Source organism: Aedes albopictus, chromosome 1 (genome assembly GCF_035046485.1).
Source record: "Aedes albopictus strain Foshan chromosome 1, AalbF5, whole genome shotgun sequence".
In the NCBI taxonomy this organism is placed as follows: domain Eukaryota; kingdom Metazoa; phylum Arthropoda; class Insecta; order Diptera; family Culicidae; genus Aedes; species Aedes albopictus.
This window is the reverse complement of record NC_085136.1, coordinates 23,101,531-23,116,987: the sequence shown is the minus strand read 5'-3', so window position 1 is coordinate 23,116,987 and position 15,457 is coordinate 23,101,531. Positions and strand designations below refer to the sequence as shown.

Sequence of the window (15,457 nt, the reverse complement as noted above, 5' to 3'; positions counted from 1 at the left end):
CGGAGAGGAATTCGCCTGGACTCCGGAAAGAAGTTCGCTTGGACGCCGAAGAGGAGTGCACCTGGACTCCAGAGAAGACAGAGAATTCTACCTGGACTCCGGAGAGGAATTCGCCTGAACTTCGGAGAGGAGTTCACCTGGACTCCGGAGAAGACTCAACCTGGTATCCGGAGAGGAGTCCACCTGGACTCCGGAGTGGACTCCACCTGGAATCCGGAGAGGAGTCCACCAAAACTCCGGAGGGGAGTCCACCTGGACTCCGGAGAGGAGTTCGCCTGGACTTCGGAGAGGAGTTCACCTGGACTCCGGAGAAGACTCCACCTGGTATCTGGAGGGAATTCCGCCTGGACTATGGAGAGGAGTCCACCTGGACTACGGAGAGGATTCCACCTGGACTCCGGAGAGGAGTCCGCCTGGACTTTGGAGAGGAGTCCGCCTGGACTTCGGAGAGGAGTCCGCCTGGACTTCGGAGAGAAGTCCGCCAGGACTCCGGAGAGGAGATTGCTTGGACGCCGAAGAGGAATTCACCTGGACTATGGAGAGGAGCCCGCCTGTACTACAGAGAGGATTCCATCTAAACTCCGGAGAGGAGTCCACCTGGACTCCGGAGAGGAGTCCGCCTGGACTTCGGAGAGGAGTCCGCCTGGACTTCGGAGAGGAGTCCGCCTGGACTTCGGAGAGGAGTTCACCTGGACTCCGGAGAAGACTCCACCTGGTATCTGGAGGGAATTCCGCCTGGACTATGGAGAGGAGTCCACCTGGACTACGGAGAGGATTCCACCTGGACTCCGGAGAGGAGTCCGCCTGGACTTCGGAGAGGAGTCCGCCTGGACTCCGGAAAGGAGATTGCTTGGACGCCGAAGAGGAATTCACCTGGACTATGGAGAGGAGCCCGCCTGTACTACAGAGAGGATTCCATCTAAACTCCGGAGAGGAGTCCACCTGGACTCCGGAGAGGAGTCCGCCTGGACTTCGGAGAGGAGTCCGCCTGGACTTCGGAGAGGAGTCCGCCTGGACTTCGGAGAGGAGTTCGTCTGGACTGCGGATATGAGTTCACCTGAACTTCAAAGAAGAGTACGCCTGGACTCCGGTGAGGAATCTGCCTGGATTCCAAAGAGCAGTCCAAATAGGAGCTTCTCGTGACCTCCGTCTGTGTTATGATCCAATACGCAATGTACCAGTCAAAGTAGTAGAATTAAGTATCGGCAACGGCTACATTGAGCTAAGTAATTATTAGGTGAACTAAAGCTGATTTATTAGCATATAGGGTGTTGCCACGTACTACATTATTCATGTATATCACTTCAATACCAAATAGACAATTTATAGAGTAGCGAATACCTAATCGCTTGAACATTTAGTCATCATAATTCACACACGACGCCGAAAGATCTTATCGCATAGATGCACAAACAAGCTTAATCAACAATCAGTGCGGAAGCCTTCAACAGGCGACCTCACAATGAATCATTGCAGAAGCCATCAATTAGCTGCAAACATTGTAAGCAACTCATCTACAACTGTCTATAATTGGCCAGAGAGTTTTCCGCCACAAATACCACCCCAGCGCACGCAAGTCCAATTCCGTACAGTCCAAACACCCCGGCCAGCATTTTGGTGGTCAAGGGCTGGACAACGAGGGCCTGCCGAGCGCGGGCTTCAATGCCTCGAATCAAGTTGCGGTTCAGAATGGAGTCGGCCCAATGCCGTATGAAGCCATGCGTCACCAGAGGCTGGATGTGCTCGTCGAAGCTCTTCACCAGTGGAGAGTTCTTGCGAAAGAACACGTGGATCGAGTAGCTGTACAGGCGTTCGCTGAACTGCTGGTAGAAGGGTCCTCCGTCGAGCATGGCTTGTTGGTTCAGGTAGAAGATGGATTCCGGATAGCTCAGACGAGCTCCATGAATTCGTCCGTAGCGAATGTCTTCCATTACGGCGTTGTGGTCATTAACACGGATGACTTGGATGGAGCTTCTGATTTTCTCATGGACAGATTCGAAGATGTATTCCGCTGTCGGAGCGGCGAAGATGTGATACCCCGCTGAGACGAACTGGTCCCACCCACGCACGGTGCTGCGGTTCAATGGCCGGTGGAGAAAATCGAACATCTCCTGTTGATAAGCAGTCCGGAGAATGAAGGTGCCGAAGATCCAGAGCAGGAGAAGGAAACGGGAAAAGTTGCGGCTTGGCGGAGGTTCAACAGGGTAGCCCAAAGTTGCCAAGTAGAAGTTCAGCATCGGAATTCGGTTGCCCCGGCCAAACACGAACTGCTGAACGACAAGCGGTAAGTTCTGGAGAATTACGATGATAATCAGAGCGTTGATGAACACGATGATGAACCCGATCCAGAGCGTCAACTGGAATGGGAGGAGCAGTTTCTCGAAGGTTCCATACTCCGCACCCGGGGAGACGATTAGGACGAGGGAGCTTTGATAGTAGCTCATCGATGACGACATGAACTTCTGCCTCAAAGGGTTGTTTCCGAAAAAGCTCAAGGTCATATTCACGGTTCCGTTTATAACCATTCCCATTGACCCGGTAGCGGTGCCATCAGGTTCAAGGGCTCCCCACTTTTCATCCCGTGGTGGTATGACGGGTTCTATGGTTATGTTAAGATCATCGGCAATCTTCTTCAGCAGATGACCGTCGATTCCTGCATAGTCTATGGGTCGGTTGTTCGAGTCCCGAATCAGTATCATGAACGGAGCTGAATCGAAAAGCGCGACCCGTAGTGGCGATCCATAGAAGTTCTGCAACTTCTCTGGGTAGTGAGGTCTATCATAGGTGAAACCTTGAAGTTCGTACGTATTCCACCTAGCTATATGACAAATGGGATGATCGGGACGTCCGTAGGGAAAGTACGTTGTCATAATAACTGATCCGTCCTGTAGACACAGAACATCCACGTCATAGATGAATCGGTTACTTGTCATCTCTAAGAGAGCATCAGCCAAACTGGTGCAGTCTAGTCCTAGGGAAGTTACGACCATTAGATACAATCCGGTGGAGTCGAACTGTTTCGAATTGAGAAACGACTGCAAACGTCCGATCGACATCCAGGAGTCCAGCAGAACTAGGTTGTACCGTTGTTTAAAAACTAGTGATGTTCTCTGGGGAACCGATTGGATGGCCACTGGCAGTGGTTCATCGACTTGGGTCAGTATTTCACCAATGGGATTCAACTCGATGCTCTTCAGCAGTACGGTCACAAAAAGGGTGTCCACAGTCTTCGTAAAACTGTCCAGCAGAACTTCTGCTGTTGCTTTTGTTAGCAGAACCGTTGACGACATTACGGATGGAACAATGGCACATCCACAAGCCATCGCACTCAATGTAAGCACGAATATCATGATGAACAAACTGGTTGAATGCCGTAGTCGCGTGGCAAATTTATTGGACACTAAAATTGCAATTATCACTTCTGACACGCCTTCTGTTCATACTGTTGAATTGAAAATGACCTTTGCGGTTTCGAACTGATATACGGTTTGATTGATGAACAGTTGATTCAGTACAAATGGTTCTTTGTTGGTTCGTAAAACTGTTTACATCTATAAAAGAATGCCAGAGGTACCAATTGTTGAATTTCGCCCCATAATGTTACTAACATTACTGTGCCTTCAGATGACAGCAGTTTACGGATATCATTTGGGACCTCTACCGGTTGTTCATCCAACACTACAGCTGCTAGTTCAAGCCGCCACAGCCATCTTCATAGGATCAGACTTTGAAGACACTGTTCCCTACACGGTCTGCGTATCTTGGGAGCTGTCCAGCGACCAACCCGTCCAACTACTTCCGAATCTCATAGACCAGGTCTTGCAATCACTGGAAAACGAGAATGTAGTGGTGCAGCTCATCTACCACGCATTTGTGAAAACTCGTCGACCCAGGGGGACCAATGTGTTCCTCGTCGATGGACTACAAGCCTTCGAAGAACTTCACGCCACCATACGGCCCAAGCAGTACAACTTCGCCGGGAAGTATGTTATCATCGTGATGGATGAGAATGAGGATACCGACGAAGAGTTCGTTGCTGAGCGTATTCTACAACTGATGTGGCAGTACTACGTAGTAAACGTGGACGTGCTGTTCGGTAGTCTGGATTACGAGGAAGTCCGCATGTATACCTACTTCCCATTCAGTCCAGGTTCTTGCGAAAAGGTCAAATCGGTAACGTGGAACACCTTCCGGGATGGACATTTCCTCAAGTCTAGGTCACATTTTCCTCCGAAGTTAAATGACTTCCACGGTTGTTCACTGACTGCTGCGGTCTATACGTATTCCGCTTTCATGCGTCTACGCGTCGGACCTCGCGGAACCGTCGTGGAGATGGACGGCGTTGATGCCGTATTGTTGCGGCATATTTCAGCGAAGCTTAACTTCTCTGTTGTGCCCTTGGAGGTTCCTCACGGTCTACGGTTCGGATTGATCTTCGAGAATGGAACCTCAACCGGGGCGATGAAGATGGTCATCGATGGAGAGGCCAATTTCACTCTAGGATTCTTCGGATACAACCAGCTAAGGATGAGGTTCATGTCACTGACGCAAAACTATCACTTCACTACCTTGGTTGTGGTGGTATCGGCCGGCGAAGAATACGAAGCCTTCGAGAAGCTTCTGCTGCCCTTCACCAAAACCCTGTGGTACGTTTTCCTGGGATGTTTAGCCGCTGGTTTCCTGGTGATCGCCGCGATCACCGAAATGAGAGCCAAAATCAAAAACTTCGTATTTGGAAGCAACACACAAACACCTGGCTTAAATCTCCTGAACATTCTCTTCGGAGGATCCCTTCGCGTACTACCAACACGCAACTTTGCTCGTTTCCTGTTGACCCTCTGGTTGATGTACGGTATGATCACCCGAACAGTCTACCAACAAGCCCTGTTCAACTTTCTTCAGCTCTCTACGAACCATTCGACGATCACGACCTTGAAGCAGCTCATGGACGGTCGTTACCCGATCTACCTGATACCCAGCGAAGTGTACGTGTTCAACAACCTGCCGGAACTTCAGCGCCAAATTCAGATCATCCCGAACGCAGAAATTCAGCACTACGACGACGCTATTCGCCGGGCACAGATCCGTGGTGCACGGATCTCCAACTACGAGAAGGTTCTGTACGATAACGCTCATTTCGCCGACGACCAGTACCTGCGGATGTTGAAGGAACGGCTGTACAACTACGCGATCAGCATCGGGTTGCGGTTGAACTCCTGCCTGACGAAGCCCTTCGACGACGCCCTGCTGGAGTTGGCCCCGCACGGGATTGTCCGGGCGTGGGTTAACCGCTACGTGGACGACAAGTACGGCGTGGTTCCGGAGCCTACGGACGTGCAGAAGCAGTTGACCGTTCGGCAGCTGTTGGGAGCGTTTCAGCTGTGGGCCATCGCCCTTGGTGGGAGTTTTGTGGTGTTTTGCGCGGAAGTTTGCTGCCACTTTTTGGGGAGGAAATGCAAGGCCTTAATGGGGGATTTTTGAACGGATGCAGGGAATAAACTGTCCAAGAATGTAACGGGAATGGTAAATATGTAGAACACCATCTCTAGAGAAACCATTTGGAAGTTGGAAGATTGGACACTTGGGACGATACACCTTTCAACTTGTTAATGTTAATGTTAATTTTTAGCCCTAGGATTTAGTCAACTAACCTAGCAAATAACATTGTCTGTGAAACTATCACAGAGAGAATGTGCTAAGAGTGTTTGTGAATGACATTCCTTACTGCTCCGGTTTCACTTTACAGAAACAATTGACTGTTCAATATCCATTTGATCTAATGAGCCATTGTTCGCGTAATTCGCATTTGATCATCACTTCTAGAATCGATTAGTTACACAACTCAATTTAAGCAAAAAGGTCACTACTAAAGATAGTATTGCAAGGTCTACTTTTGAAGTTAGTGCCAAACAGCGTGATGAATTGCGTGATATTCATTGTGGCATTATCGATTGTTTGTCTACCAACAACTGCGACACCTACTGGAGAGTCATCAACAATACATGCTGCAGCTACCCTGATAACGGAGATAGTCGACGAATACTACATCTTGCATTCAATGCCTTTGCTTGTTGTCAGAGAGCATGAGGAAATTCAAGCTGATTTGGCCAACCAAGTTATCCAAAACCTTCACCATTCGAGAGTTATTCAACTCGACGAAACACTCGTCGGATACAAAGCATGGTTCTACGGAGTGTTCTTCTGTCAGAACCTGTCTAGGTTCCTACAACTCCTCAATATTTTCACCTCGGAAAGATACGACATCGTTGGCTACTACACCTTTGTGCTAATCGAGGCTAGTGAACCACAGGTCAACGCAGCATTCGACGCCTTATGGAAACTCAAACTTCTTCGCACCGTACTCGTCGTACTCAACGGAGACCGCCCGCAGCTGTTCAATTACGCCCCCTACTCTAACAACACCTGCGGCGAACCCAAGGTTCACCGAATCCATAACCATTCATCTACGGAGCTATTCATCCACTTCCTGAACGATTTCTACGGCTGTCCCCTTAAACTGGGAACCTTCGAGACCCCACCATTCGTCCATTTCCTCACACCGGAACAAACGCACAGCCCCCAGATCAACGGGTTCGAAGGAGACCTCGTCGGAGCCCTTTCCGGTAAGCTCAACTTCCGGCTCGTCATCGTGACTCCTCCGGACAATGCACAGTGGGGCGTTCCGGCACCCAACGGCAGTACCGGTCTGATGAAGATCCTCCAGGATGAAACCGTAGACTTCGGGATCGGCTGTCTCGGCATCATGGCACAGCGTAACGAGATCCTGCAACCCGGCCGGGCGCACTACAACTCGCGTGTCCTGTTCGCCATCCCGGAAGGGCAGCCCTACGGTCCCGTTGAAAAACTGTTGAGGCCTTACGAGCGAACGGTTTGGATGGTGGTTGTGGGCATGCTGGGTGGCATCGCCTTCATGGTGCTGGTGTTGAAGTTCGCATCCGACAATGTCCGGAACTTCATCTACGGCGAAGGGAATCAGACGGCCTTGTTGAACCTGTTCAACGTGGTGTATTCCGGTGGCCTGCACGTTTTCCCCAGACGAAACTTCGCGAGGACTCTGCTAGTGATGTGGATAGTTCACTGTTTCGTGCTTCGAACAGTGTACCAAGGTCTGCTGTTCAGATATCTGCAAGATGAGTCCAACCATAGCCCCGTGGATACGGTAGATGGAATCGAGCGGTCAGACCTGCACTACCACATCAACAAGAACTCCGATCGTTTCTTCGAGCACAACCCGAGTCTGCTGAAGCGAGTTCGGTACATTCCGCCAGGAAATGACAGCATGGGGGCGGCGCTGGACGCCGTATCAAGCCGAAGAGTTCGGGATGGAGTCGTGCTGGTCACCCTGGAGCACATTGCGTATCATAACAAGCACCGGTTGAATCGGGGCTTCCTCCGAAGCACCCGGGACAGCTTGAGTGGCTACCCCATGGTCATCTACTACCCGAAGAGAACGTTCTTGGTGCGGGTGTTGAATCGAGTCATTGGAAACATCGAAACGGCAGGGTTGATGAGCTACTGGGTGAGACGATACGGGAACTATCATTTTCTGCCGACGAAGTTGGGCATGACCAAGCCGAAACCTTTGGAGGTCCAGCATGTTATGGGATGTTTTGCGTTTATCTGTGTGCAATGGACCATGAGTTGCGTGGTGTTTAGCCTGGAACTTCTGTCGTCGAGGATGATGTGGTTGCGGAGAGGTCTGGAGTTTCTTGTGCATAGATAGAATGGGCGCTTAAAGTATCGAAATCTGAAGGCCTTGGCATAAACTTGAAGCTATTATTCGATTGTCTACTGATCAATTACTGCTAAAAGGGTTAAGATATTGATTCGACTATGTGCATGGCTATTGTTTAATGCAATCGGATTCATCATATCGGAATTCAAAAACTACTGGTCAATTATAGCGTTTCTCAATTGCAATTACAACTCTGTACAGAAAACACAATGTTACTGTTGGCTCTTTCACTTTCCATAATTGGACTCAACTGCGTCGCAGTTTGCCTAACCACAGATGTCACATCGAAGTTAATTACGGAAATTATCGACCAGTACTTCGTCTTTCGCCAGGTTCCCCTTTCCATCGTGAGCGAAAAGGATTCAATCCATTTGGAACTAGTCGACCAGATCCTTGGTAATCTACAAACCCCAAGGGTAGTCCAGCTAGGCTCAACGAACGCAGAATACAGCACGTGGTTCTACTCCATGTTCCTCTTCACCAGTTACGAAAGCTTTGTCGAACATGCCAACCTACTGAGCTCGGAACAATACGATCTCTTTGGATTCTACACGTTCTTCTTCAACGAAGTCACCGAAGTTCAGATTCGCAATGCCTTCGACGCTATTTGGAAAAGTAAACTCCTTCGCGCCCTGATCATCGTGTTCAACGATGATCGTCCACAGCTATACAACTACTTTCCCTACAACAGCCACTCATGCAGCAAACCCACAATCCGGCATATCCAGCAACCGAAGTCGTCAGAGTTATTCCTACGGCAGTTGAACAACTTCTACGGTTGTCCAATAATCCTAGGAACCTTCGAGACCCCGCCGTTTGTCTATTTCCAAGGCAACACAACAAATGGCTTTGAAGGTGATCTCGCTTCAACGCTATCTCAAAAGTTGAACTTCCAATTGGTCGTAGTAACCCCTCCGGACAACGCCCAGTGGGGTGATCCTCGCCCGAACGGAAGCACTGGATTGATGAAACTCCTCCAGGAAGAAACTGCGCAGTTTGGCGTCGGCTGCCTAGGCATCATGCCCCAAAGAAACGAAATCCTGCAACCCGGTAGACCCCACTACAACTCCCGAGTGCTGTTCGCCGTACCCGAGGGTCGTCCGCTGAACTCCTTCGAAAAACTGTTTCAACCTTTCGATCGAACCGTCTGGGCTGCAGAAGGAATACTCATCTGCATCACCATCACCGTCGTCCTTACGTTGAAGTTCGCTCCCAACGCCGCACGGGACTTCGTCTACGGTCCAGACAACCCAACGCCGTTTCTGAATGCGATCAACATCTTCTACACCGGAGCTCTGCACCGCGTCCCCAGACGTAACTTTGCCCGAACTCTGCTGATCCTCTGGATCGTCCATTGCTTCGTAATGCGGACCGTCTACCAAGGTCTTCTCTTCAAGTACCTCCAAGAGGAGTCCAACCACAAGCCCATCGACATCATAGACGACATCGAGCGGTCGCAGCTGCACTACCACATGAACAAGAACGCCGAACGCTTCTTCGCCCACAATCCGAGCCTGTTGAGTCGCGTTCGCTTGATACCGCCAGGAAACGACAGTGTGAGCCTGGCATTGGACGCCGTATCGAGTCGAAGGGTTCGGGACGCCGTGGTCGTCTGCACCCTGGAGCACATTGCGTACCACAACAAACACCGCTTGAAACAGGGGTTCCTCCGAAGTTCCCGAGACAGTCTCAGCTCGTACCCGATGGTCATCTACTACCCGAAGCGCACGTTCCTCGTCCGGGTCCTGGATCGAGTGATCGGACAGATCGAAACCGCCGGGCTGATGGACTTCTGGGTCCGCCGGTACGGAAACTACAACTTTTTCCCGAAAAGGGTTGAAGTCACGCAACCGACGGCCCTCAAGGTCGACCAGCTGATGGGATGCTTCGAGTGCATCTGCGTCCAGTGGGTCGTCAGCTGTGGAGTGTTTGGACTGGAACTGTTGTCTCGTTGGCTGTCCGGGCTTAGAAGATTTCTGGAGTTTCTCGCACACAAGTAGATCGCTTTTTGAGGTCACGTCATACATAGCGGAATGCGCCTTAGAGGCTGCAGGTAGGACACTGTTTATATTCTACTAGATTATTAAACTAAGGTAAACTAAATACATGTTCAACCTTATTGATTAAAGATCCAACATCCAAGTCTTGGTACTGCTTTACCCAGTATTCTGTTATAGTCCCGTTATCATGGTTAACGACCGCTCTCATTTAACCTGTACCTTTAAGGAGTGTCAAAGAGTACGAGAACATGAACCCGCTGGATAGAGTAGCTAAGCCCAAGTACCTACCTCTCTTTCGGTGTTTCTGTCGCCATAACTTCCCTGGAAGGACCAGAGTTTCCCCCGTGTATCTTTGTCCTTGTACCTAGGCTTTATTTGCTTGAATACTACAGATTTAAATCACAGACAATTCTAAATCAGCTACGCATTCACTCCCTGTAATCCCCCATACCGCTCAACCGTTCCAGAACACTTCTCATCCAACCAACCCTCCAGGAAGCCAGCTCCAATGCAAAGACCAGCAAGCTCAGCCCAAACATCGCACCGCACAGTTCGTACGTCACCGCCAGGTGCCCGTTGCTCAACTGTCTCGGCTCGGAGCCCCCTTTCGACTCGACCCTATTGAACTCGTAATCCCCGTACAGGTTGATCCAGTAGCTCATCAGTCCCGAGGCCTGGATCCACTGTATCTGGCGGTCGAACTGTCGCGTCAGCATCGACTTCTTCGGGTAGTAGATCGTAACCGTGAAGGTCGATATGAACTCCGGACAGATGTCCACGCGGCCACCCTTCCGGCCAAACAGCCAATTGTGATGGGCCATGTGGTCCAGGCAGCCTTGAACCACGTCCGGCGAGCCTGGGTGGTGGATCATCCACTCCAGCCGGTTGATGATGTTGTTCTTCTCCTGAGGGAGGTGACGCACTCTGTGGAATTTGGGATTCAGTAAGAAATGAGAAAGTTGGTGTTCATCGAGGAGTTACCTCAAAAGACGATCTGGGAACGCTTCGTAGTAGCGTTCGCCGCTTTCAACGACGTAGTAGAGGGCGGCAGTTCGATCAATTTCGGCCATGGACCGCGAGGGAGGAAACGTCAACTCCTGCTGGAGATACCGGAACATTGCGCTTTGGTAGAGTGATCTCATCACGAAACAGAAGTAGATCCAAAAGATTAGAAGAGTTCGGGCGAAGTTCCGTGTTGGCATGAGATGCATCGCAATGCCGAAGAATACCTGAATCAGGTTCAGATACGGAGTACGTGTCTGTTGCCCGTAGACGAAGTTCCTAACGGTTAGGCTTCTGAGCTCGACGCTGGTGATGATGAACGCCGCCCCTGAAATCACTGTGGCAATGATCCACCATACGTTAGCTTGAAAAGGCCGAAAAAGTTTCTCAAAAGCGGTGTACGGACGACCTTTCGGAACTGCCAGCACCAGAGATGTAGTGTAGTGTGCCAATCCAGCTTTCAGTATTGCACTTCTGGCTACGGATATCCCCAAACAGGAAATTCCAAAATCGACCTCGCCTTCCTGGATCATCCGCATCATTCCGGTACTGTTACGAGGCAGCGCATAACCCCACTGTTCGCCATTCTTAGGTTCGAAAATTTGGACGGTGAAGTTGAGCTTCTCTTTCAAGGTGTCCAGCAGATCTCCCTCGAAGCCGCTCATTTTGAGCGGTCCTGTCTCCGGACGTTCCATGATTGTGAAGGGGCGAGTCTCGAATGACCCCACCTTGAACGGACAACCATGATACGTCAACGTTTTGTCCGGAAAGTACTGATCGGATGGTTTCAGCTGAACCAGGTTCACCATAGCACAGTGTCCATCAACGTACGGGAAGTACGTCCACATGCGCGTTCTGTTCGCCCCGTATCCAACCAGAACGGCGTTGATGATTTGTAGATCCCACAAATCTCCGAAGACTCTTCTAGCAAACCCTTCGTCCACCAATCCACTGAACACTATCAAATACCTTCCGGAGAAGTCGAACCGTTCAACCGACAACATCACATACAACCTCCGGAAAGCCTCGTATCCATCTATCAGCATAACAGTACGGATGCAAGGTCGACGAATACGGCCCTCAGACAGGACATCCAGTCTCAGCGTAACGGCACCCTCCAAACGAGTGACGACCTCTTCCAGCACGTCGCGCAAATCCTGACCACCGTCCGTAGTCGTAGACGCCAACAGCATGAGAGACGGTGCAAAAGTATGCCGGAAGTCACGTAACATTAAGGAAACGGTAGATTCCACTAGCGATGAGTGCCCTGGTTGTACCGCACGAAGACCCGCACATATCATTAGCAGCCTAACAAGCATAGTTACGCAAATGAGCATTGCCATCAATCACGGTAGATGCTTTTATACCGCGACGAGGCCGATAATTAGAAGTGAAAGCATTGGCCAAATGGGCTGACTAATTGTGGCGAAAGTAGTAATTAGTTGAAAGCGTTGTTATAGCATGTCTAGGGACGACCTTCATAAACGAGACGGTTTCTGCAACAAAGTCTGGTGTAGTTTGGAACAAGGTCGGAAAGGTTCAGACGTAATTCTGTATCAGATACGAAGAGGGGTTATAATTCTAAGATAGCATTCTGCTTAGGCTTAGAATCGCTTGGCATTACAGCAGGGTCATTACACCACTTGCAATGATGAATTGTAGTTGGCATTGTGGAAAGGTTCTACCTTTACAGATTATCTGAATTCATTCAACATTTCTCTAACAGTTCTTTGAAGATTTATCCAAAGACCCAGTGGAATATCTCGAAATAATAGTAGAATTCCGGGAGTCTCTGGATGAATTCCTAGAAAACCATGGAAAAATTGCTGGAGTATCACCAGAGTAATCACCAGACGTGTTGGCATGAACTCCTGGATGAACCTGGAGGAATTCCTGAATGAGTTATGTGAAGAGCCTCAGGAGAATTACTTATACATTGGAAGAAATTTCTTCAGAAATTCTGGAAGAACTTCCTGGAGAAATCCTGGAAGAACTTCTTGAAGGAATCCTGGAAGAACTTCCTTAAGGAATCATAAAAGGACTTCGTTCAGGCGTCCTAGAAGGACTATCTTTAGGAATACTGGAAGGACTTTCTTCATGATTCCCGGAAGGAATTCCTACAGGAACCCTGGAGGGACTTCCCCAAGGAATTCTGGAAGGCCCAACAAACATTTTTGATGTACAAGAGTGGAACAAACTATTCTTAAGCAAACTTTAGCTTAAGAAACTGTTGTTCAGCTAGTTCTGCTACTTGGGGGACTTGCTTCACGGCTTCTCCGGGAAGCTCATTATATTGATCAAAGCGACGATTGACAGTGTAAGAAACTGCGAAAGGGTTTCGGGCGATCTGTCTAGTTCGTTCGAATCCTGCCGGGGACTAGTTGACAAGGTGATGGACTCTCATGCCTACTGTTCAAATTCGCCCTGTTATGCGACGAGCCGGGCCCAACAGCCGAGGCACGATTTCCACGAAATCCAGCCAATTTGTCTGTTTTGCAGATGACAGGCAAAGGTTGGACTCACGGTGAACGCGTCAAGAACGATGTACATGCTGGCAGACGAAATAACGAACGACAGGGCAAGCCTAGGCAGCAATGTTACGACAGATGGGGACATTTCTGAGGTGATGGAGGACTTCGTCTACCTTGGGTCGGCAAACGAGTCGACAATGTTAGCCGCGAAATACGAAGGCGCATCATCGGTGGAAGTCGAATCTCCACAAGAATCTGCGGTCGAAAAAGATTCACCATCACACCAAATGTACTATGTAAATAAAAAACGCTGCTGACGAGGCTCGAATAGGACATGCGAGCAAAGTGTTCGTGCGTCAGGTGCTTAAGACCATCTTTGGCAGTGCGCAGGAGAACGGTGTATAGCGGCGAAGAGTGTTCCACGAGCTTGCTGCACTCTACGGCCAACCTAGCATCCGGAAGGTCGCAGAAGCATCCGGAAGGATACGATGGGCAGGGTATGTTGCGAGAATGTCAATCAAGTCGCTAGGAGCTACAGTTTATTGCTTCTGACTTAGTTTGTGTGGTTAGCTAACTATAATAACATTAATTTCTATTCTTGAATCCAGGCCTACTACAATTACTATCAGGCGAGGCCTGCTACATCTTAGAATATGTCATAGAACGACAGCCATCTTGGAATAATAGGACAGATCGGTGAAGTACCGTGACCGTACCTAATTCCGTTCACTTAAGGCGATGCACTAAGTCTAACAGCTGTAGAAAACACATCTTCTGCATTTAATGGCTGTAATTGTGCAACGCTGTTTCATTATGTCTCTACATTGCTAGAAAAATATAATCAAGGTTGCAAGTACTCCACTTATTTTGAAAATGGCCGCCAATTTTAACAAGTTGTTGTTCGTAATTCCAATCAGTATGCTCCTAACTCCGTTCACTTGTGTTCCTAATTCCGGTCACTCAAAGTAATTATCATGATGACCAAATAATCATATTGTTATTGTTTGTTATAGTGATAGTTATATTTTTTTGTGTAAAATACATTTATTTCCGCATTAAAATGTGTTAGTTTTATAATAATTTGAAGTAATAATATTAGATTTTTTCACTGTTGTTGCACATTTTAGAATTTTTCTGGATTCTTAGAGTTTTATCAATTTTCAATGATCTCATTCATTCAAAAAATCTTTTCCGTCATTTTTGCTTCTTACTACATGATTTCAATCAGAGCACACACTAATTGAAAATCAATTCCTTTTCATTTGAATAAATTGTCACTCAAATGATTAGCACAGCACGAAACACGCAAAACATTGCAAAATTCCGCCAGACTGAAAAAAAAATCGAATGTCGCGTCAAAGTCGGGTCAATTTTTACCAAATGTTGGACCACTATTGGGCCAACATCGCAAAACTGTTGCGTCTATATTGGGTTTGCAGGCCAAAATAAAAACAGGTCAATGATAGGTTCATGTCGGGTATGACGTCATCTATGACGAATCAATCTTTGAACATATGCGAATAAATATTTAAACAATTTATGCTTGCTGCTGGAATTAGCAATGAATGATATGTACCGGTCATCTATCGTCATAGTGCCTTGACTGATGCTGCTGGAGTTGGTTGTTCCGATTGTACTGCATTTTTTTCAGAATTCCTACGCATCCATATGTTGATTGGAATTAGGAACAAGTACAACCTCTAGTATCCTAATTCCGGTCATGTGCTTTTTTCATTTCCAGCATCATGAATCGTCGACGAAAAATGTTTTTGATGTTGAATTTATAAAAATATGTCCTTTACTGTTTTGCTTTGATACTTGTTTGATTGATTTTGTTAGTATTTCAATGAAAATACAATTAATATGTGAATTGATGCAATTCCCAGGTACCGAAAAGAAAAAAAAGTAGTATGGCTGCCAATTGGATGATAAATAACATTTAATGTATTTTCACAATAATACGTAAACAATCATGAAAATTTTAATTATAGTCTAGCGTGTACATAATTATTGAAAATTTTAAAAATAATTTGCAAAAGATTTGCGACAATTTCGGCTAATACTCGTCGTTTTGATTCAAGTGAACGGAATAAGGAGCTGATTGGAATTAGGCGCGGTCACGGTACTAGATTTGTAGTAATGAGCTGAATTTTAGTATGGTGAGTGTGGTAGTGTAATACCACCTTTAATGGAAATGAGTTCTGAGAGGAGTTGCTCAGAATCTTAGA

The 15,457-nt window shown here is 48.0% G+C and overlaps 6 protein-coding genes across 6 annotated transcripts in view; 3 read left to right on the top strand and 3 right to left on the bottom strand.

The window, feature by feature from the left end:
• LOC109417220 (NADPH--cytochrome P450 reductase) overlaps positions 1 to 15,457 on the bottom strand; it is a 350,731-nt gene that overhangs the window by 281,685 nt on the left and 53,589 nt on the right. The window lies entirely within an intron of this gene.
• Positions 1,515 to 3,692, bottom strand: LOC109424748 (uncharacterized). Its single transcript, XM_019699932.3, has one exon. It carries the CDS (start codon positions 3,348 to 3,350, stop codon positions 1,515 to 1,517), a length of 1,836 nt encoding a protein of 611 aa, XP_019555477.3. The 5' UTR covers positions 3,351 to 3,692.
• LOC109424747 (uncharacterized) lies at positions 3,598 to 5,481 on the top strand. The gene has a single exon (XM_019699931.3). It carries the CDS (start codon positions 3,598 to 3,600, stop codon positions 5,479 to 5,481), a length of 1,884 nt encoding a protein of 627 aa, XP_019555476.2.
• Positions 5,768 to 7,744, top strand: LOC109424760 (uncharacterized). Its single transcript, XM_019699941.3, has one exon. The coding sequence runs from the start codon at positions 5,918 to 5,920 to the stop codon at positions 7,742 to 7,744; it is 1,827 nt and encodes a 608-aa protein (XP_019555486.2). The 5' UTR covers positions 5,768 to 5,917.
• Positions 7,966 to 9,756, top strand: LOC109424746 (uncharacterized). The gene has a single exon (XM_019699930.2). It carries the CDS (start codon positions 7,966 to 7,968, stop codon positions 9,754 to 9,756), a length of 1,791 nt encoding a protein of 596 aa, XP_019555475.2.
• LOC109424745 (uncharacterized) lies at positions 10,170 to 12,718 on the bottom strand. Its single transcript, XM_019699929.3, has 2 exons — positions 10,738 to 12,718; positions 10,170 to 10,680 (listed from the first exon to the last, which is right to left on the bottom strand). Exons 1-2 carry the CDS (start codon positions 12,099 to 12,101, stop codon positions 10,185 to 10,187), a joined length of 1,860 nt encoding a protein of 619 aa, XP_019555474.3. The 5' UTR covers positions 12,102 to 12,718; the 3' UTR covers positions 10,170 to 10,184.